The sequence below is a fragment of the Theobroma cacao genome, chromosome 4, assembly GCF_053813885.1.
Source record: "Theobroma cacao isolate CCN51 chromosome 4, ASM5381388v1, whole genome shotgun sequence".
NCBI classification, from domain to species: Eukaryota; Viridiplantae; Streptophyta; class Magnoliopsida; order Malvales; family Malvaceae; genus Theobroma; species Theobroma cacao.
This window is the reverse complement of record NC_142642.1, coordinates 32,079,316-32,103,443: the sequence shown is the minus strand read 5'-3', so window position 1 is coordinate 32,103,443 and position 24,128 is coordinate 32,079,316. Positions and strand designations below refer to the sequence as shown.

General features: G+C 36.5%; 1 protein-coding gene and 1 pseudogene across 2 annotated transcripts; both read left to right on the top strand.

Annotated features, from left to right (window-relative positions):
- Positions 1 to 1,314: 1,314 nt before the first annotated feature.
- On the top strand, positions 1,315 to 3,227 carry LOC18602252 (cytochrome P450 71D10-like; annotated as a pseudogene).
- Positions 3,228 to 3,878: 651 nt separating this feature from the next.
- LOC18602251 (uncharacterized) lies at positions 3,879 to 8,746 on the top strand. Of its 2 annotated transcripts, none has more exons than XM_007033512.3 (6): positions 3,879 to 4,018; positions 4,950 to 5,060; positions 6,205 to 6,392; positions 7,143 to 7,340; positions 7,875 to 7,934; positions 8,420 to 8,746. In XM_007033512.3, exons 2-6 carry the CDS (start codon positions 4,955 to 4,957, stop codon positions 8,549 to 8,551), a joined length of 684 nt encoding a protein of 227 aa, XP_007033574.1. In that variant the 5' UTR covers positions 3,879 to 4,018; positions 4,950 to 4,954; the 3' UTR covers positions 8,552 to 8,746. The 2 variants fall into 2 exon arrangements, with proteins under 2 accessions (XP_007033574.1, XP_017975644.1); XM_018120155.2 differs by having other exon boundaries at positions 3,969 to 4,018; positions 4,938 to 5,060.
- Positions 8,747 to 24,128: the final 15,382 nt, after the last annotated feature.

Below are 24,128 nucleotides of genomic sequence, written 5' to 3'. Positions count from 1 at the left end.
CAAAAGGTAAAGCATATAAAAAAAATATACTCAAGTTAATTTTCTCTAATATAATATGTTTTAATAAAAAAAATAATACATTGATGAAATTTTAAGTAACAATATAACACTCCAATTTATATTTGAGAACTACATAATAATTTATTAATTTTTAAAAATTAAAATCGTAGAAAGTAAAATCTACATAATATAAAAAAAAAAAAACATAACAAGTAGAAGGTAGATATCACATACAACATAACAAAAAAAAATATAGTTAATAATTTGTAAAAATTTGAGAAAAAAATTATAAAAATTTAGAATATACGAACAAATAAAATAAAAATAAAAAATTAATATACTTAAAAATAATAATATAAATTAAAAAAAATTAAAATTAAGCGAGATATATGAAATTATTTTATTAGTTTTAATTTATATTAATTACTAAATAAAATTATTTTAAAAAGGATATTAATAAAATATATAAAAATTTTAAGAATTTTATATATTATGAAAAAAAATTTTAAAAATTTTAGAAGGTCATGGCCTCCCATCGCATAAGGAGGCTCCGCCCCTGGTTGTGCCAACGTTACGCTGTTTGCAAAGCTTTCTTGTAGAATGCTTGGATGTGACTGGTTGGGGTTTGCTTTTCTTTTGTCTATGGTTTGATAATAGTGGGCAGGTTTTTCGTCTGCTTTCTAAATAATAGGTGCGACTATTGTGGCTAACTAGTGCTGTTGGGATGCATTTTTGTAGTTTTTTTTTTTCAATTTTTGTATATTTTTCCTGCACTCCCTCCCATGGGCTCGCTATTGCTGCAGTCAGTTTCCTGTGGATGCCTGGCATGCTGATGATGGCTTTATCTAGTCTAATATATACTAAAGATCTATACATATAAAATAGTACCAGTATAAACGAGAGATGAGGCAAGGCAGGTGGAACTCACAATTGCCAAGAGAGATGAGGCTAGAGGGTTCATTCTTCCAACCCTTTGAAAAGAATTTTGTCTGTCCTGCTGCCGGTGCTGAGGGTGGGTCTCTCCTTCTGTAATGTTGTGCTGTGGTTTTAAGCGTATGGCAGCTTTCATGACGTGGATGCGATGAACTTCTTTCATATGTATGGTGGGGTTTGTTTGGTGGTTGTCGTCAATGTTCTCTTTGGCTATTCCCATCTGTTTCGACCTATTTACCTTTTTGACGTCATGTTAAGACTTTGTGTAGCCTCTCAAAATTATAAGTAATACTAATAATCACCCATCTAGTGGAACACAAATTCAATCGAACGTAATCCTTCTTACATATTGGAATTTTTGGCCTTCATTGCTTCATCCATATGGACCTTGAATTTTCTCCTTTGTCCATCCTGCTCAACATCCTCATAATCTTGTTCATCTTTGTGAGAATAGTTCAGAGATTGAAATCTGAGAATCCTGCCTTAAGGCTGCCTCCAGGGCCGCGGAAACTACCTCTCATAGGAAACATGCACCAACTTGTCGGTTCACTACCCCATCACTCGTTGACAAACTTGGCAAAGAAGCATGGCTCCCTGATCCATCTGAAGACTGGAGCAGTTTCCAATATTGTAATATCTTCACCCGAACTGGCCAAAGAAGCTTTGAAAACCAATGATATCATTTTTGCTTCTAGGTCCTGTCTACTTGTTTCCAAGATCATGTCGTATGATTCTACAAATATTGTTTTTTCCCCTTACGGTAATTACTGGAGACAGGTACGCAAAATTTGTGTAACAGAACTTTTAAGTTCAAAGCGCGTCGAATCTTTCAGAAAAGTTAGAGAAGAGGAGGTGTCAAATCTCGTCAAGACAATTTTTTTATCTGAAGGTTTACCAATCAATCTTAGCAAAAAGATTTTCTCATTGACTTATGGCATAATATCAAGAGCAGCCTTCAGTGAAAAATGCCGAGAGCAAGAAGCATTCATATCCATCATCACTGAAGCTAGTAAGTTGTCAGGAAGCTTTACCGTTGCAGATATGTACCCTTCTTTTAGACTGCTTGAATTAATTAGTGGAAGGCCCAAATTTGAGAAGCTACATAAAGAAACTGATAGGATACTTGAGGGCATCATTGCCGAGCACAAGTAGAGGAGGAAAATATCGGAGGGTGGCAATGGCTCCGACGAAGTAAAAGATCTGGTTGATATACTTTTAGATCTTCAAGAGAATGGCGAGCTGGACTTTCCTTTATCTGTTGACAACATTAAAGCAATCATCTTGGTCAGTTTTCTAACTTTTAATTTGCTGCCTATTGCGTAACTGACAGTTAAAATGAAAAATACATGCTCATTACACAACTTCTTGTAAGAATCACTGTTTCCATTTCCAATCTAATAGTGCCAATATATACCATAAAGGACGAATATTGAAATAGGATCGGAGGATGCAGAGGCAATATTTGCTTGTCACTTTTTGTACTTTCATTTAGGTTTGATGCATATATAGCTAACGATTGGTAACATCTATGACCGAGCAACCTTACTAAGAGCCCAGTATCCACTTCCAGGACATGTTCAGTGCTGGAAGTGAAACATCGTTGATAACTGTTGAATGGACGCTAGCAGAAATGCTGAAGAACACCAGAATTATGGAAAAGGCAACAAATGAGGTAAGGCAGGTCTTTGATGGCAGAGGAAACGTGGACGAAGCTGGCATTCATGAACCAAAGTTCCTAAAAGCAGTTATCAAAGAAACACTAAGGCTGCACCCTGCCGTGCCCCTAATACTAAGAGAATGCCGCAATAACTGTAAGCTTAATGGTTATGATATACCCATCAAGTCTAAAGTCCTGGTGAATGCAGGGGCAATTGGCAGGGATCCCAATTATTGGAACGATGCTGAGACATTCTATCCTGAGAGGTTCCTTGAAAGTTCAATTGATCTCAAGGGAACAGATTTCAAGTACATCCCATTCGGTGCAGGAAGGAGGATATGTCCCGGTATATCATTTGCTCTCAGTAACATTGAGTTGCCAATTGCACAATTGCTGTACCACTTCGATTGGAAACTTCCCCACGGAATGAAGCCTGAAGAGTTGGACATGACTGAGGCGCTTGGCCTGTCAATTAGAAGAAGACATGAGTTGTTTGCAATTCCCATTCCTTATCATCCTTTGCCTGTAAACTAAACCAAGGTGTTAATCCCACCAATGCCTTTGAAGTCGTTCTACTATATTATTCCTAATAAGAACATCTTTTTGGTGTTCAATAATTTTTATAGTCCGTTCACCTGTAACCCTAGTTGCTTATGGCTGTACTTCACTTGAGTTTATCAAGATTAAAGAATAAAGATTTTTAGCTGAATTTCATCATTCATGGTATAGTAGGTTTAGCCTAAACTTCAAACCAGTCACACTTGTTACCAGTCTTTTTCCCATTGCTAATTAGACAGAAAAGGTGTTCATATTTATCTACAAAATTAAAATTTTATTTGCATAAATTAAATGCAACAAAAAATAAATAAATACAACACGAGATATAACAATTTGGTATAAAATAATATTACATATGTAAATTCTAATTTATGTAACAGAATTTATTTTAAGTCAAAGATTTAAAAAAATCAAGTTGATACCTCACATTTTTTTTATCATAAAACATGGCTTGTAAAAGATAAATACTATTATTTTTTCCATCCACTCAAATTGTCACAATTTGAATTTTTTTGGTAAAAAATTTTCCTTGACTTCTTTTATTTTATATTTATTATCACTTAAAATATGAATAAAATATTTTATAAAAAAATGAAGTAACTATTTATATTTATATATATTTTACAAAATTTAATTAATTGAAATATTTAAAGGATAAAAAGAGTTCCGTAAAAAGATAAGATAAAATGTAACAGGGGGAGTAACTACGAAAGATTGTTACTGACCGCAGCGTTGCAAAACCTCCCGAATGGATTAGTTTAAAAAGGGTAGAGCCAACGACAATTCCACACCTTGCCCAACCCGACACTCAAAGGGAATAAGTTTCCCTTCCATACAATTCTCTCTCTGCGCTGACTATTCCTTTCAAAGGTAACTCTAATAACCCTTCTCTTCCATTCAAATTCCTTTTGTTTCAATTTTCATAGATCTTATCTGAACCCCCGATCCCGTTTTCCAACTTTACTATGTTATTTGCATGTTATCTTTGATGGGTTTTACAATTAATTTCTTACGGTTGTTAGTTTTATGCAAAATTTTTGATGGGTTTTTTTTCTATTTCTTTGTTCAATACTTTGGGGTTTTTTTTTTCACCATGTTATGGTTTTATTTAATCATTGATTGATTTAAGAATATGAAATAAGTATTCCGTAAGTTCAAGTGTTGGTGTTGGAATAATCTGCTTTCAAATAGTTTCAGCTTTTTTTTTTTTCCGTTCTCCATTAAGGTAAGATTAATTGAGGCTGCTGTCTCGAGTATACTTAGCTTTTTCTGGAGTTACTACCGGTCTCTTGCTATCTCAGTTGTTTGAAGCCCTATCAAACAGTTAACTGACAAATAGAATAGAACTAGTAATTGAGGATAGGATTGGAAGTCTTATCATGTAAGTAGCACCTAATTATAGGAATTTTGCAAGCATATTCTACTCTAAGATGACTGATATATGAGGCATGCATTGATGGACTCACTGCTGGTTCGAAAAAGATGGTGAAAAGTAGATGTAGATAGTATCTGGCTCACAGCCTACATCAGTTTTTAGGATAACAAATTAATAGAACTGCATAACGATCATTGGTTTGTGTTGTGTATTGGCATTCATCTCTTTTCGACTATGGCCACACATCTTAAATTCATGTATGTACCATTTAAAAATGACTCAGCATGGTTTAAATTTTTTATCTGTTGTTATTATAGAATCGTTTCCCTATGGTTATGTTCAACTAAAAGTCATTGATTTTTTCCTTTTAGTGTTGTTTTAAATTTGCATTATGGGAATTTCATGCTATTTAAGGAATAACTGCAGGCATTATGGATGCGAGAGTTGGGCTCTTGTTCCTCTTTGTGTTGGGTGCTAGCCGGGCTTCTGTTGCTAGACAACTAGAAGCCGTTGAGGTGGTAATCTCTGATGCATCAGGTAATTCTGCCACAGTTTTAGTAAAATTTGTGATGTTATCTTCTCTATTCTGTTTTTTAAAAAAATTCTCATTTTCTTTTCCTGGAAGTGGGCGAGCGTGTTTAGGTTTTTGTGCTGTGGGATTTTTATGTTTATCGGTAAGACAAGAAAGATGATGCACAAAAGTTTTCTGTTAGTGATGAAACATCCATATTCAGATGAAGTTGCTGCCTATTAATGGTTGAGCTGAATCCCTTGCTGAATATTTTCTAAGGTCTCTTAAATTACTTGCTTTTGAAAATGTTTGAATTAAATTATTGATTAATAATTTGCATCTGAATACGGAACTTGGTTGGGGATTTGAAATAGAGCTTGCAATTGGACTGCTTGGGACAAGTTTGGTTTTGATTTTCTAGGTTCTGAACATTTTTTGTTTTTGGCCATGTAAGATAATTTTGGATTTAGCTTTAGGTCACTTTCAGAATTTATTTGGGTTGGGTTTCGGGAGGGTTTTGTGGGCCTTTTGGGGTTTAGGTTGTTTTGAGTTGGGTCAAGAAGACTTGTGTTCAGGCTGGTTGTGCAGGTCAACAGGGTTGGTCTGGTTTTCACCTCAAAATAACGATAAGTTGTATGAGGTGCCCGATGTGGTATTTTGCCACCCTACATCACTGCTATCTTCTGGTTAACATTCAAGTATAGCGACGAACAACTATCTCCAATATCCTCTCTTGTTACATTTTCGGCAGTTAGAATAAGAGAATCTTAACATAACAACATCAACTGTATGAAAAATATGTATCCTCAAGGGTGATATCTGATTGTTACCTCAAAATATATGTAGGCTACTTCATCAATTTCAATTATCTAGGCTGTTAGCTTTGACTGTTAATATGTTTCATGCATATCGCAGCATGAATTAATTTCCATATTTGGCAGATGTTGGAAACCTTGGCACATTTGGCAAAAAGTGTTCATTTATAAGTGAGCTTCTTATATGATTGCTCCTTGAAGATTGTGCTGAGATTAAGATGCCGATAGACATTCCTTTTTCAATTGAGCAAATTGATTTGCATTTGTTTAACTTTTTAAATTTAAGATTTTCCAATGAAATTGCCTGATACAGAGAAAATAATAGAGTATAATGACATTGTAATTCCTGGTTCAGTTGTGCAGATAAACCAGGGGCAAGATGAGGAAGTAGTAAAGAAGGTTGCTCGGAATGACAATGTGTGCACCTTGTGTGAGGAATTTGCTAATGAGGCAATTGATTACCTTTCACAAAATAAGACCCAGACTGAGATAGTTGAGATGCTTCACAAGAGCTGCTCACGTGTACCATCTTTTAAGCAGCAGGTAGTCATCTAGCTTAATTGCATGGAGGTGGCTTATGAAATTTTTTTAGCATAAGTTAGAAATAGATCATTTCTGTCCTTGCTACATCCCTCAAACCCCAATTGTAAGTTAGAAAGTAAAAACAGAAAAGCAAAACTTCTCCCCTGTCCTTTGTTTACCGTTTTCTTTGAGTATTGGCATTTCTTGTTTTTCATCTATTGTTTTTTATGTAAGTGAAAAAAGTCTTGCAATTTTGGTAGTTATGAAGTGGTGTTGGTAGAGTTCCATTCATCAGAACCTGCTAGATAGTCCACTTTTGAGGTTGCCTAGCCAAAAGCAGGCCCTGTTTAGATGATCAGACTGATATCTATATATCTTTTTCTCATGCATTAAGTGTCCAATAGGATAAATTCCTGTATATATCAATTGCTTCATCATGATGTTTAATTCATTGACTACAGAAGCATGGTATATCAGTTTAAATGATAAAGCTGCCTCCATCTTTATCAATTAATAGGTTTCAGGCATGATAAGCATCAAGTCTCATGCAATAATATCAAACATATTTTAGATGGGTATTTCTAAATTATACCTTATGGGGCAGAAGGGGATGGTAAAATTCCAACTCATCACAGAAACCTAAAACCTTGAAATATTGAAAATTATTTTATCCACTTGATGTTCATGGATATTTTTAAATTTGTGTTCTTCCTTTTGCCCCCTTCCTAAGTCCAAAAACTCTAAATGACTATCTGATCTTGTTCTGCACAGTGCATTACACTTGTGGACTATTATGTTCCACTCTTCTTCATGGAAGTCTCTTCAATAAGGCCTGAAGATTTCTGTCAGAAGGTCAATCTATGTCAGAAAGTTGCACTTATTTCTTCACAAATCCGTGAAGATAGCTGTGGCATGTGCCACCGTGCCATTGCAGAAGTACTAATTAAGTTGAAGGATCCTGATACACAGGTTTGCACTCCTCCATCTTTTTTTAAAACTCAATATGTGTCTACAAGGATTGATCTTATGATTAATTGGATATCCTCATACCTGAACATAATTTGTGCCACACACACATAACCTTTTCTTTGCTTCTTTTGTTGGAATTGATGGAGGGGGAGGGTTGGAGGGCACCAGGGTGGCATTGTTGATGTTGCTTTCTTTCATTTTAGCTGTGCTTTAAGTTACTGAAATGTTCCTAGGATGTAGATGTTATATTGGGTTAACATCCATGTACTTTTAAGTTGCTTTTCTAAAATTTAGCCAGTGTCATTGACATATATGATGTATTGTATGTGCCAACAACATGAGGGTTGGAAGTATTGGTTTGTAATTGGGGAGTTAAGATGATGATGTATTTAAGCATACTGTGGTATTTCCAGTAATATGATATAATATGCCTCTTGGTAAAGAAGGATCATGTGGAATGTGAAAAGCATACGCCTTCTGGATATATAAAAGATATATTGCTTATTTGATATTCTTTTTCTGCCTTGTTTCCAGCTGGATATAATTGAGCTCCTTTTGAAGGGATGTGATTCAATGCAGAACTATGTTAAAAAGGTGAGTGTAATTAAAGAACTTACTTGTACTTTTAACCTTAATTTTTGTTATGCATCCATGAAATGAGTTTATTAATTGAAGGAAACACTTCATTGGATTGTAGATCTATTTACATTATTAGTAAGCTGTAAGGTTTTTAGTAGTTGGATCATGGATGTGTCATTTGCCATTTTTTTTCTTTAATACATGTTTGAGAAATGAATAGTCATGTTAGAGAGTTTAAAATAAAACAAAATTTGTTGTGTTCAAGGGTCAGACCAACAAATAAAATGGAATCTCTATGGATATGCATGTTGACGATAACTGTGGTTTTTATACAAGTCATTTTGTTTAAGGGTCAGATTAGCATATGTGAAAAAGAAATCTCCATGTTTGGAATTTGTCTTATTGCTCTCTTGCCTGTTTATTGGTTTTTTTTTTTTTTTTTTTCCCATGGCATGGTTGTCTTTTAACTCTTATCTGTCATCATGTGTTTCTCTTGATAGTGTAAGAGGATAGTTTTCGAGTATGGGCCTCTGATCCTTACAAATGCGGAGCAGTTTCTGGAAACAACTGATGTGTGCACCATACTCCATGCCTGTAATGGTGCTAAGCAAGCATCAGTGGCAGACTCATAATGGTTGCCTCAATTACTTATTAAACCACGAGGATCTGTTGTAAAATGTAGTATAAGAACTTTATTCCCTGGTGTGCATGTATAATAAGTATATGTTTTATTTAAATTCGATTGCTTATTGAAGTTGTTCAAACCAGAAATGTGGAAAGCATAGTTTTCAGAATCAGAATATGATATATTGCTGTTGCTGTTTAAATCATTCTTGAGATAACTTGCTCAAGTAAAAATCAGGATGACAAACAACTCCTCGGGGACCGTGAGAATGTATTTCTTGGGAATATGTTATTGTTTTCCCTTCTTTTAAATTCCAAATTTTGGGCTTCATCATGCAACCCCTTTTTCATTAAAAAAAAGGGGTTAAGGTAAATTTATTTTAAAATTAGTTAAATCTTGCAACTTATTTAATGACGAGCTAAATCTCACTAATTGGAACAAAAGACACCCTTGGGTAAAAAGTAAGCCAAAAAGGAAAAAGAACTATGAGAGATAGTTGTGATGAGCATAATTCGTGTCCATATGAATACAAACTGATATGGCTGTGATGAGCATGTACGAGAAGGTTATATGGACATGTTGGATCCATTCGACACTGAAGATTAATCCAGGGGCCCTGAATCGACCGTGGCCTTCCATATGTGCCAGCCCAAAGGATTATCCATTGAAAGATAGGGCCAGTTGGCAGACGAATGGGTAGCAAAAGCAAACCGACATACAATAGTTGTTGTTTGCCCCCCAGCACTCAGCAGCCTCCATTCCTACCTTTTCCGTTTTACAGATTTTCATGTTACGCTTTTTGTCTGGCAGACTACACGTTTACAATCCTCCAATTTTACAAGTACAACACAACACTATCTGGTTAGTTCGTTCACACGGATACTACAACCCATATTCTTTTTCTCGTGTGTTTTTTGCTTTTCATATATTTACTGTACCCCTGGCTGCTGGCGCTGGGGGTTAGCATCTTCCAGGTGGTTTGAGTAAAGAGGAAGGCCAAGTTAGAGACAATGGTGCACGTGTTTTATGTGTTTGTTTGTCTTTCAAGTTTGAACAAATATGATACTTGAATTTGCTGATACTTGACTGACGCCCAAAAGGTGTTGCTTCCTTCCACCATATATATCAAGCTGCTTTAACAATATACACAATCTAATACCTCCAATGAAACTTCCTGACCTTGGATTTACAAACATCATCTCTCATTCTATTAATATGACTCAATATGATCCTCATTTTACATCTCTTCATCACCTGCTGTTACTGTTACACATTAACTAAACTCATACCTTACAATATGCCTCTTCTTTTGTGCTTTTTGGTTAGTATGACATGTGGCATGGAATAATTACATAAGTAAAATTCAATAAAAAATAAAGTTAAATTTTGGTGACAAAAAATGATAAACATGGGATGTTCGGTATTTAGTTAGTGTTGAACAACAAGTGAGCAAGATATGCACATATTTATAATGTTTGTATAAGCTGGGGAGATGTTCGTCCTACAAGGTTGAATTATGGGGAGTTTTGCATAGCTTTTATATAGGTCATGGCTGCAAGTGGATAACAAGATCGTGGTTCTGTAGACACTTATTTCAAAAAATAAAATAAATAAATAATAATAAAATATAATTAAAAAAAAGTCAAAAAAATTAAAAAAATATAAAAAAAATAAAAAATAAAAAAATGATGAATGAACAGGAAGGGTCTGAGCGTGTGCTCAGCCCTTTCTTCAGTCCATCATTATAAGACATTAATGCCCCTGAAAGGTAGCCGGATTTGGGGAGGACTGGTCACCTCCGGCTACCAACCCTTCCTGATTGCCAGAGACATGTGAAATCATGCTCAGAATAGCATGATTTCACCTCTAGATTGTCCAAATTTTTGGATAATCCAGTTCTTAAAAAGGGGGGGGCTTCAAATTACGGGGGAAATTTTTTGGAAAGCCAGAAAACGTAGCCAAAAATCAGGGAGAAAAAACCAGAGAGAAAACATTTCAAAAGTTTTAGAAAAGCCACAAAAAAACACAAATTCAACAACCAAAAATAAAAAAAAATCCTAAGATCTAGCAGCCAACTACCCTAACCACAATTAACAACAAAAAATATAAATACAAAAAATATATAAAATATATATAAAAAAAAGGGCTGGAGGGTGATTTTAGTGTATTTTTTTGGTATTTTAGGACGAGGAGTTTGGGTGGTTGTTGCTGGTTATTGGAGGGGGTTTTGTGCCGCCGGTGGGGTGTTTAAGTTTGGGGCTACCGCCGGTTAAGAGGAGGGGAGCTGGTTTCGTCGTCGACTAAGAAAAAGGGGCTTGGGCTTGTCGTCGATGAAAGGAAAGAGGTCAAGAAGCAGATCCGAGCGGCACCGGCGACAGGGAGAGGTTCGATTAGTGGTAAAAGAAGGGAGAGTAAAGGTCGACGGCGAAAGGGGGGTTGTGGTTTGAAGCTAGAGAGAAGGGAGAGCATTTGGGCTAGAGAGAGAAAGGGGAAGGTGAAAATAATAGAAAAAGCCAAAAAATGGGTTTTTATACCCAGGTGTAAGAGAACCAAACGACACCGTTTTAGGGGAGCGGGGAACTGAAAGGTTCAAGGCCTAACGACGCTATATAAAGCAGTGCACAGGCACCAAACGGTGCATTTCGAAGGGCTGTATTGCGGGCCTACTGAGCAGATTTGATGTTGCGATCTTGGGCTTCCTGTGAGCTCGAGGTGGGGCCAATCTCAGCTCAATAAAGTATAACTTTTCTCTTTGTTGGATTTGTTCTAATTGATATGGAGTCTAGCCCATCTTCCTTAAATAAAAATGTATTTATTTTCTTAAGAAAGAAATATATATATATATATATATATTATGAATGCTTATTTTAATGTTAGAAAATCAAAATAAACAAAAAATAATAAAAAATAATGATAGTAATAATAAAAAAATAATAATAGTAATGGTGCATAATTTAGAAGAACACACATATATATAAGATAAGTAAATAAATAGTAAGAAAACTAATAATAGTTGTTTTTTTTAAAAAAATAGTAATAATAATAAGCAAATGAGAAGAATAAATAAAAAAGAAAAAAAGAGAGAAAAGAAAGAAATATTTATATTATAAATATATTTAGATACTTGTAAATATAATATGTATATATATATATATATATAAACAACATGATACAAATATAAAAATTATGAAAAAATGAAATGACTAATTGAAAGATTTTACCTAAAGGAGCAAAGAGTTGCTTCTTTTTGGTGGATTTCTTAGGTACGGAGTTCGAGACGGATTTTCATCGAAGCGTCGAGATAAATCTGAATTCTATACTCCGATACCCATTAGTCCGAACAATTGTTGTTTAAAATAATATACATAATAATAATAATAATAAATATTAAATAAGGTAATAAATCACTTTAAATTATCAAACATGTTATTATTACCAACCAATTAATTAACAAACATGGTCATGTAGATATCATCATTTTATACTGTCATAGCATGCCATATTTATCTTGCAAATGGGGCGAGAATTTCGATGATGGGATTTTCCCGATGAACTTGTAGAGACGAGTTCTTCCAAGGATATCTCTAAGTAAGGAAAATTTCAAGAATTCACCAAAGCATTGGGATGGTCTTTGAATGATTTTCCAATAAAAAGATTACTGACCCCATTATTTAAAACGAACAAATCATGATGTCATTTTACACTCGCATCATGTGCATATGTAAAACAGAATAAAAGACTCAATCAGTCAACTTGATAAAAATTAGTTAATAAGCAAGGATTGAGAAAATATAGGAATAAAATCAAAAGTAGGCTATAATAGGATAACTTAAGATTAAATGGTACCGTTCGTGGAATAGGCACTACGGAGATGCTAACCTTTCTCCGTGTGTAACCGCACTCCCGAACCCATCTCTAAAAATTATAGATCAATTCTCGTTCTTTCGACGGACCTAAAATTAATTTAGGACTTCGTCGATTAGAACTAAATTAATAGGTGACCAATCACATCTAAAGTAAATAAAAAAAAAGATTGGTGGCGACTCCTAAACATTTAATTTTTGTCTGCGTCTGGCAGTCAGGTTCTCGGACCCGCATGTTACGACAGATGGCGACTCCACTGGGGACATCGAGAGTCAAGCCATTAATTAATCATAAGTTATCTTAAGCCTTAAATAATTTGTTGTTTTCCTTAGCATCAATTTTGCATATTTTTGTTTAATGCATTCAGTTATTTTGCTATTATTACTTCACTGTTTTTAATAATTGCAGAAAATTTAGGATAAGGGGAGTGTGAAATTATTGGTCCAAGGTCAGTATATTCCTTCTCACACACTACACATCTTGCATTCATGCATAAGCCTTCCACCCGGGTTTTGTCCTTAATTAGGAGGGAGTTAAGTAGTTATGCTTTCGTGAGGTGATAACCTCCGCATGGGCTAGTGAAGACTTCCACTCAGATCGAACCTAGTCCGTTTGAAGCTTGTAATGGGTGAAGACCGGGGTGCCTTACTAGTTCGTGTGGACGACAGTGAGGAGCGATTTGAGAACCTTTAACTCCATTTTCAACCCAAACTCAGCATGTAAAATACCGAGAGTCGTCTTTGCTTAGGTAGAGCTTCACCCGTGAGAATATACCTTTTGACTAGGTACACATGAAGGAATTTTCATAATCCCCTTGTTCTAAATTCTTCTCCGCGAAGTAATAAATGTATCATGTTATTAATTATTTTCATTCATCTTTTGGAATTCTTGTTTACGGTACTAACTTGAACTTTTTGTCATATGCATATTTGCATCATAATTTTTCATATAGGAAAAGTATTTGTCAGCTGACAACCATTGACAGAGTATATCCAATTGCATACATGGAGTCATCATGGCCATCTTCAGGTTACGATGGAATATACGAAGTGACTAAGCACATGGCGAGTGCCCAACAAAGTGAGGAAGATTGCTTGTCAAAAGATCACTTCTCATCACTACCTGATAGGGTTCACATTGATTTTAAACAGAATGACTTCACCGATCTGCTTAACATATGGGATAGATGGAGGGCCACCACTCGAGCAAGTTTCGAAAAGAAATATGGCCACATAACCCGGCTCCTTAAGGTCCAGATTGATGAACAAATGTTGAAGGCCATTGTGCAATTTTAAGATCCGTCGTATAGGTGCTTCGTGTTTAATGAGGTGGATATGGTTCCCATAATCGAAGAGTACTCGGCTCTCCTACAAATTGATCTTGATAATCCGGACAAGATATATTGGAGAGGACAAAAGACCGGACACAAGCGAAAGTTAGCCAAGATGATGGGTATTACCCCGGCGGAAGTTGACCAAAACCTAAGAAAAAAGGGGGACAATGAATGTATCCCCTGGAGTTTTTTACGTAGCTATATCATGAAGTATCGGGACACCGAGCAAGGACAACTTGTGATGGCCTTGGCAATTTATGGGCTAGTGATCTTTCCCAAAGTCTTGGGACATATAAAGGTCGAAATTATAGATTTCTTCGAGCAAGTCATCAACAAGGCTAACCTTTCACCCTCTATTCTAGCAAAAATTCTCAGATCATTGAATTATTGTCAGAGAAAAGGGGAAGGACGATTTATGGGATACGTACAGCTTCTTTTCATCTGGATAGTAAGTCACTTTGAATGCAGGGTCAATAAGTTTAGAAAGCCATTTCATCCTCAAAGTGCCCCTATCAGAGAATTTTGTGATAGTGAATGGCCAGAAAATAGGACTAAGGAGCAATGGATCTCTAGGCTTCGAAAACTCATGAGTGTGGAAGTAACGTGGAGACCTCCGTGGATGCCGCATCACCCGATCTTGTACAAATGCGAAGATGAACCTTGGGTGCCATTAATGGGGCCATGGGGAGCAATCAGCTATGCCCCAATCATGGTGAGAAAACAATTTGGGTTAGAGCAGTTTGTGCCGATGACACATTGATTTAATACTTTGGAGTTTGCTTATGGAGAGTCGGGCTTTCTGAAAAGGATTGAGGAGATTGCTCGAGCTTGGAAGAAAACCAACTGAGTCGACTAAGGGAGGTACAATGATGAAGTAACTACCGAATATCAAATATGGCACGTCCAACGAGTTAAGGATGTGGTATATCCGAAGGAAGATGCACTGCGTGGCCCAGTTGATTTAGAACCACGAGATGCTTTGCTTGAAAGTGAGTTGGCTCGAAAGAAGTCCAAAGCTGAAAATGCCAATTAGAAGCAACGGTATGAAGACCTCCAAAAAGAGTGTGAGAAGATGAAGAAAGAAGTAATTGAACAAAGAAAGAAGGTCTAAAAAATAGATAGTGATTGGGAAAGGAAGTTTTCTGCCACAACTAGTGAACTTCAGAGGGAAATACAAGTAAGAGAAAATCGAGGTGATGAACTTCAAGCGTACAATGATGGACTAAGAAATCAAGTGCAATTCCAACAATAGTCCATCCAATTACTAAGACAAGAGTATGAAGAGCTCGAAGGGGTCATGACGACTTATCAACAAGAATGTGGATGCCTCAAGCAAGAAAGCACCCGAATTCGAGAGTGGGGTGAATCTTACAGACAAGCTTATATAGAAAAACACGACCAAATGGATTACTTGGTTTGGCAAATGAGGGAGGTGGCTTACAAGGTGAGAAACATGGCTTGAAAGACGGACATATTAAGGAGTCAGGTCTTTTCAATTGGGAAACAAGAGCAACAGCTGATTAAGTATTTAAATGAGGTGTATAGCCATTACAATAAAATTGGTGAATATTTCTAGATGACTCCTGAATTGTAATCAAAGACAATAACTTATGCAATGGATGACTTTGTTGTTGGGTGTCATGTGACGAACACTTTTAGTACATGATCATTCATACATGCATAAATCATCATCTCATGACAATAAGTATTTTCACCTGTAAATAAAGATAATGGGTTCATTTCTTCATTTCGTTCATGCATCAAATATGCATCTAATTCATGTTTATGATTACAGTAAGGTTCCAAAAATAGCTCAACCACCTAAGCCAAGTGACCAACGTGTTCATAATACGCGTCGACGAGTAAGGATCATGGAAGAAGAACAAAGAGAACGAATGGATAGAATGGAAAGAGCTCAAGAAGAAATGAGAGAACAGTTAGCAAAGATGATGGAATTGATAACAAGCTTAAGTAAAGGAAAAAAGGTTGCAGAAGAGTCAGCTCCGTCAGAAAACCCATCAGCACAAGACACTAAAAACCAAAGGGATGATCCACCTTATCCCCCAAGGTTCACTCCACCACATGCCCAAACCTCTTAAAGGGTCCACCCTCAAGTGATGCCATCCGTTTATTACAATGCACCACCCTCGATGGGCCATCAACCTACTCATGGGCAATTTGGGCCTTATTTTGGGATAAATCTTGCTGAACCAATACACGTCTCGGATTTAGACGATCCAAAAGAGCAAGAGAAACTAAGAAAGGACTCATCACAAACAGGAGAAAATGAAAAAGATCATAAAAAGTACGATTTGTTGAAAGAGCGTCTTCGTGCTATCGAATGAGTTGATAGGTTTGGTACCATGGATGCAACCGAACTATGCTTAGTGCTTGATGTACTGATCCCAGCCAAGTTCAAAGTTTCAAAATTTGAAAAATATGACAGAACAAAGTGTCCCATGGCACATATTACTATGTATTGTCGGAAGATGGCTGCACAATCTCATGATGACAAGCTACTGATCCATTTTTTCCAAGACAGCTTGACTGAGTCAGCTGCTCGGTGGTATGTACAGCTAGATCGAAATCGTATTAAGACTTGAAAAGATCTAGCAAGAGCCTTCATAGCCCAATACAAGCATATGGCTGAATTAGCCCCAGATCGGTTATCATTGCAGACTATGAAAAAGAAATAAAGTGAGAGCTTCAAGGAATATGCCCAAAGGTGGAGGGATATAGCAGCGCAAGTTTAGCCACCTCTTACTGATAAGAAAATGACTGTGTTATTCATAAACACACTCCGAGCTCCATTTTATGAGCGTTTGATTGGCAACGCCACAAAAAACTTTACAAATTTGGTCTTCTCTGGAGAAATAATAGAAGGAGCTATCAAAAGTAAAAAAATTGAAGGGCATGAAGTTGCTAGCTCAAAGAAAGGGAGTATGCCCAAGAGAAAAGAAGGAGATGTACAAGTAGTTGCCCATGACAGACAACAGACCCATAACTTTAACCCATATTACCCGTACCCCCCATACCAACCCTTCTATCCGAATATAGGTAACATCACACAAAACCCATATGTGTACCAACCTGCCCCACAACTAACGTTTCAGACCAATGTTCTCCCACAAGCTCCACCCCAAAGACCAGTAGCTTCAACCAATAATTCTGGTAATGGTTAAAAAAGACCTAAAATTACCCTAGAAAAACCTAAGTTTGATCTTATCCCAGTCCCTTACACTACATTATTGCCACAACTCATAGAAAATTGACTCCTTGCTCGAACCCTTTTGGAACTACTCCGACCTCCTTTTTCAAAATGGTATGACTCGAATGCGCATTGTGATTACCATTTTGGAATTCAAGGACACTCCACGAAGAATTGTACTGCATTAAAACACAAGGTCCAAGAGCTCATCAAGGTAGGACTTTTAAATTTTACTAAAAAAGACAATTCAAATGTTGATGGGAATCCCTTGCTTAACCATGAAAGTCCGACAGTGAACGCCATACATGAAAAGATGATTTGAAAGGTGAAAAAGAATGTCGACGAGATTCAAACTCCAATGGATAGAGTGTTTGAGGCGTTGTCCAAAATAAATGTCATCACTCCAGAATCGATAGACATAAAAGAAGTAGGGCATGATCTCACCCATTCTTACAAATTTCATATGGGGGTTGTTGGACATTCCATTCAAAATTGTGACTGCTTTCGTCGTAAGTTGCAAAAGTTGATGGATTTGTCAAAAATCGAGTTTCATGAATAAGGTGAAGAAGATTTTGTTGAAACCATAAATGAAGAGTCCCCAGCTGCCTTGGCATCAAATTCGGTGAGTATGGGTAAACCTAAACTTCTTACCATTTTTTATGAAGAAACAAGGAGCCCGATGAATGATATGCCCTCTACTATGATCAGAAGTGGTATCACCATCGAAGTCCCCAGCCCGTTCCCTTACAAAAGTGATAAAGTTGTCCCGTGGAATTATGAGTATAATATTTTGGGCATAACTTCATCCGCCCCACAAGCGTCTTTTGAAGATCTAATTGGTATGGGGGGTATAACGCGAAGTGGGCGATGTTATTCCCCTGGGATAACGGAAAGAGTTGAAAAAGGAAAACTCGCACAGGGAGAGGGAGGCCTGAAAGAAGCAGATACATTTTCCAAGGACCAAGTTGTCGAATCTATAGTTGCTCCGAATAATGAAGTCAAAAGACCTGTTACCAAGAAAGAAGTGGGTGAATTTCTCAAGCTTATCAAACACAGTGAGTACAGTGTGGTAGAATAATTAACCAAAATGTCTGCTCGCATCTTACTGTTGTCCTTGCTTTTGAATTCGGAAGCACACAGGAATGCGTTACTTAAAGTCTTGAATCAAGCTTATGTGGCACAAGATATATCAGTGGAAAAGTTGGACCATATCATGGGAAACATTACAGTGGGGAACTTTGTTGCCTTTAATGATGAAGAAATTCCATCGAGTGGTCAGGGAAGTAACAAAGCTTTGCACATTACCATCAAATGCAAGGACCACGCCGTACCTAGGGTTTTGGTTGACAATGGCATATCTTTAAATGTCATGCCTCGCTCTACCTTAACCAAGTTGCCAGTAGATGTATCTTATATGAGAACCAGCCACATGGTTGTAAGAACCTTCAATGGGACCACAAGGGAAGTGGTAGGGGACATTGAACTACCGATAAAAATTGGCCCTTACATTTTTGAGGTCTAATTTTAAGTTATGGACATTGCCCGTCTTACAATTGCTTATTAGGGAGTCCATGGATTCATATGGCGGGAGCCATACCATCTTCCCTTTATCAAATAGTTAAATTCATAGTTGAGGGCCAACTGATAAGTGTATCTGAAGAGGAAGACATATTGGCTATTCAACCATCATCTGCTCCCTATTTAGAGGCTGCAGAAGAAGTCCCAGAATGCTCTTTCAGATCTTTTGAATTTGTTAATGCTACTTATGTGGGGAAAAGAAAAGTGATATCGACTCTTCGTTTGTCAGTAGCAATTAAAATGGAGGTTAAGCAGACAGTGGGTAAAGGATGCCGTGTCGATTTGGGGTTAGGAAAGAATTTACAAGGAATTAGCCGTCTTTTGACTCCAATCAAGAATGAAGAAAGGTTTGGTTTAGGGTACAAACCTACCAAAGATGAGAGAAGGAAATTGGCAACCTAAAAAAAGGTTAAGATGATGGTTCAGCTTGAGGGAAAGGAGGAAAATTTTGGGAAAAAGACAATTCCCTTCTTGTATGAAACCCTTCGATCCGCGGTGTGCATTCATACCAAGGCATCGAAGGAGGCCAATTAGGTTCTATGGATGTTTGGTGAGCTATCAATCCATATGATCAAAGATGAAGAACCTAACAAGAAGATCCATGTGGTGTATCCAGTACTGCCAAGAGAGGAGTTAACCAATTGGACAACCACGAAATTGCCCATCATCTTTAAGTCTTTAGAAATGTAATGAACAATTTTATCTAAATGCCTATGCCCAAGGGTGTTAAGAGTAATTTCTTGTTTAAGTAAGGCTTTCTGTTACCTTCATCATTTAAATAAATGACAATGCATAATGTGTTTCATAATTCATCAATCTTTTTGCATATTTTCATCTATTCTTTTAGCCAATAAATACTTGCCCATACACATGTTCAATTTTACCTATTTGCAGGTCTTTAAATAATGAACACGAAGATAATCTGGAGAATAATTTGAATTTTGATTTCGAGATAATTCCAAACATTGATGAATTGAAAAATGAAGAGGAGGTGGATGACTATGACTTACCCCTTAATTTGTCGAGAATGTTGGAACAGGAGGAAAGGGATATTTTACCTCATCAAGAACTCACAGAAATGATTAACCTTGGAAATGGGGAAGAAAAGAAAGAGGTTAAGATTGGCACATCGCTGTCATCTAATGAACGGCAGAAGCTAAAAGAACTGCTTCGTGAATATATGGATGTGTTTGCTTGGTCAATCAGGACATGTCAGGTCTTAATATTGACATTGTTATCCACAAGTTACCTTTAAGACCGGATTACAAGCCTATTAAATAGAAGTTGAGAAGGATGAAGCTAGAAATGTTACTGAAGATTAAAGAAGAAGTAAAGAAGCAATTTGATGCTGGATTCTTAGAGGTGGCTAAGTATCCTGAATGGGTGGCTAATATAGTTCTAGTTCCTAAGAAGGATGGAAAAATTCGAATGTGCGTCGATTACAGGGATTTGAACATAGCGAGTCCGAATGATAGCTTCCCTTTGCCACATATTGATACTCTTGTGGACAACACAGCAAAGCATGCTTTATTCTCATTTATGGATGGTTTTTCTGGTTACAATCAAATCAAGATGGCACCCAAAGATATGAAAAAAACAACATTCGTAACCATGTGGGGAACGTTTTGTTACAAAGTAATGCCATTTGGATTGAAGAATGTAGGTGCCACCTACCAAAGGGTAATGGTAGCTTTGTTTCATGATATGATGCATAAAGAGATAGAGGTATATGTGGATGACATGATTGCAAAATCTCATACAGAAAGGGATCATATTGTCAATCTCAAGAAGTTATTCGAGAGATTGTGAAAGTTTTAGCTCAAGTTGAATCTTGCAAAATGTACTTTTGGTGTAACTTTTGAGAAATTGTTGGGGTTCATAGTAAGTGAAAAGGGAATTGAAATGGACCCGGATAAGATGCGAGCTATTCAAGAGCTGCCACCTCCCAAAATGCAAAAAGAAGTGAGAGAATGTTTAGGGAGGTTGAATTACATTGCTCGATTTATATCCCAACTCACCTGCAAATGTGATCCAATCTTCAAGCTACTTCAAAAACGAGACCCAGGAGAGTGGAATGAAGAATGTCAAATAGCCTTTGATAAAATTAAAGAATATCTCACAAATCCACCGGTGTTGGTGCCACCGACGGCTGAAAAACCTTTTATTTGGTATTTGACTGTGAACAAGAATTCTATGGGATGTGTATTGGGACAACATATGGAACTGGGAAGAAAGAACATACCATATATTACTTAAGCAAGAAATTCACGGAGTATGAGTCCAAATACTTTGTGCTCGAAAAGATGTGTTGTGCGCTAGCATGAACCGCCCAGAGGCTCCGACAATATATGTTGTATCACACAACATGGTTGGTGGCGAAATTAGATCCCATCAAGTATATTTTTGAAAAACCATTCCTGTCTGGGAGAATAGCTCGATGGCAAGTGCTATTGTCTGAGTATGATATTGTGTATGTGTCCCAAAAATCAATCAAAGGGAGTACCATCACTGATTTCCTTGCAGATCGAGCTAATGAGGATTATGAATTTGTAAGTTTTGATTTTCCAGATGAAGATTTAATGGTTGTCTTGCACATAGAAAAGGACAGTCCCAATAAACTTAATCCATGGAAGATGTATTTTGATGGAGCATCCAATGCTTTGGGGCACAGAATTTGGGCAGTGTTGATTTCTCCAAATGGAAAGTACTATCCAGCCACAACGAGATTGAATTTCAATTGTACTAATAATATAGCGGAGTATGAGACGTTGGTAATGAGATTACGAGCACCAATCGAGATGAAGGTCGACGCGATAGAGGTTTACGGAGATTCGACTTTGGTGATATATCAAATGAGAGGCAAATGGGAAACTAGAGATTCTAAACTAGTTTCATATAAAAAGTTGGTTACAGAATTAAGCAAACAGTTCAAGGAAATCAGCTTCAACCATTTGCCTCGAGAAAAAAATCAGATTGCTGATGCTTTGGCCATTCTCGCAGCAATGTTCAAAATAAAAGAAGCGACTGATGTACGCCCTTTTGATTTAGAAGTCCGTGAAGTCTCCGCACACTGCTTGAATGTTGAGGAAGAGGTTGATGGTAAGCCGTGGTATCATGATATCATGCAATACATCAAGCACCAGGCATATCTTGAGAATGTCACGGACAATAATAAGCGAACTCTTAAAAGATTAGCAATGGGTTTCTTCCTTAGCGGAGAAGTGCTCTACAGAAAAAGTCGAGATCAAGTACTTTTGAGATGTGTGGATGTTACGAAAGCCAACAAAATAATGAAAAAAGTCCACGAAGGAACTTGTGGAGCTCATGCTAATGGACATATGTTGGCTAGACAAATTATGAGAGCTGGTTATTATTAGTTGACGTTGGAATAAGACTGCATAAACTTTGCTCGATCCCTTCTTTAGTCCATCATTATAGGGCATTAATGCCCCTTAAAGGTAGCCGAATTTGGGGAGGACTGGTCACCTCCGGCTACCAACCCTTCCTGATTGCTAGAGACATGTGAACTCATGCTCTCTAGATTGTCCAAATTTTTGGACAATCCAGTTCTTAAAAAGGAAGGGGCTTCAAATCATAGGGGAGATTTTTTGGAAAGCTAAAAAACGTAGCAAAAAATCAGGGAGAAAAAACCAAAGAGAAAACATTTCAAAAGCTTTAGAAAAGCCATAAAAAAACACAGATCCAACAACCAAAAATAAAAAAAAATCCTAAGATCTAGCAGCCAATTACCCTAACCACAATCAACAACAAAAAATATAAATACAAAAAATATATAAAATATATATAAAAAAGGGGTTTGAGGGTGATTTTAGTGTATTTTTTGGTTTGGGTATTTTAGGAAGAGGAGTTTGGGTGGTTGTTGCCAATTTTTGGAAGGGGTTTTGTGCCGCCAGTGGGGTGTTTAAGTTTAGGGTTGCCGTCGGTTAGGAAGAGGGGAGTTGGTTTCATCGTCGACTAGGAAAAAGGGGTTTGGGCTTGTCACCGACGAAAGAAAAGAGGTCAAGAAACAGATCCGAGTTGCACCGACGGTAGGGAGAGGTCCGATCGGTGGTAAAGGAAGGGAGAGTGAAGGTCGACGGTGAAAGGGGGGCCGTGGTTTGAAGCTAGAGAGAAGGGAGAGCATTTGGGCTAGAGAGAGAAAGAGGAAGGTGAAAATAATAGAAAAGGCCAAAAAAGGGGTTTTTATACCCAGGTGTAAGAGAGCCAAACGACACCATTTTAAGGGAGAGGGGAACTGAAAGGTTCAAAGCCTAACGGTGTCGTAAAAAGCAATGTCACAAGCACCAAACGGTGCGTTTCGAAGGGTTGTATTGCGGGCCTACTGAGCAGATTTGGTGTTGCGGTCTTGGGCTTCCTGTGAGCACGGGGTTGGGCCAATCTCAACCCAATAAGGTATAACTTTTCTCTTTGTTGGATTTGTTCTAACTGATATGGAGTCTAGCCCATCTTCCTTAAATAAAATGTATTTATTTTCTTAAGAAAGAAATATATATATATATATATATATATATATATATAATATGAATGCTTATTTTAATGTTAGAAAATCAAAATAAACAAAAAATAATAATAGTAATAATAAAAAAATAATAATAGTAAAGGTGCATAATTTAGAAGAACATATATATATATAATAAGTAAATAAATAGTAAGAAAACTAATAATAGTTTTTTTTAAAAAAAAATAGTAATAATAATAAGCAAATGAGAAGAATAAATAAAAAAAAAGAGAAAAGAAAGAAATATTTATATTATAAATATATTTAGATACTTGTAAATATAATATGTATATATATAAAAACATGATACAAATATAAAAATTATGAAAAAATGAAATGACTATTTGAAAGATTTTACCTAAAAGGGGCAAAAAGTTACTTCTTTCTAGTGGATTTCTTAGGTACGGAGTTCGAGACGAATTTTCATCGAAGCGTCGGGATAAATCCGAATTCTATACTCCGATACCTATTAGTCCAAACAATTGTTGTTTAAAATAATATACATAAAAATAATAATAATAATAAATATATAAATAAGGTAATAAATCACTTTAAATTATCAAACATGTTATTATTACCAACCAACTAATTAACAAACATGGTCATGTAGATATCATCATTTTATACTGTCATAACATGCCATATTTATCTTGCAAATGGGGCGAGAATTTCGATGATGGGATTTCCCCGATGAGCTTGTAGAGACGAGTTCTTCCGAGGATATCTCTAGGTGAAAAAAATTTCAAGACTTCACCAAAGCGTTGGGATGGTCTTCGAATGATTTTCCAATAAAAGATTACCGACCCCATTATTTAAAACGAACAAATCATGATGTCATTTTAAGCTCGCATCATGTGCATATGTAAAATCGAATAAAAGACCCAATCAGTCAACTTGATAAAAATTAGTTAATAAGCAAGGATTGAGAAAATATAGGAATAAAATCAAAAGTAGGCTATAATAGGATAATTTAAGATTAAATGGTACCATTCGTGGAATGGACACTACGGAGATGCTAACCCTTCTCCGTGTGTAACCGCACTCCCGAACCCATCTCTAAAAATTGTAGATCAGTTCTCGTT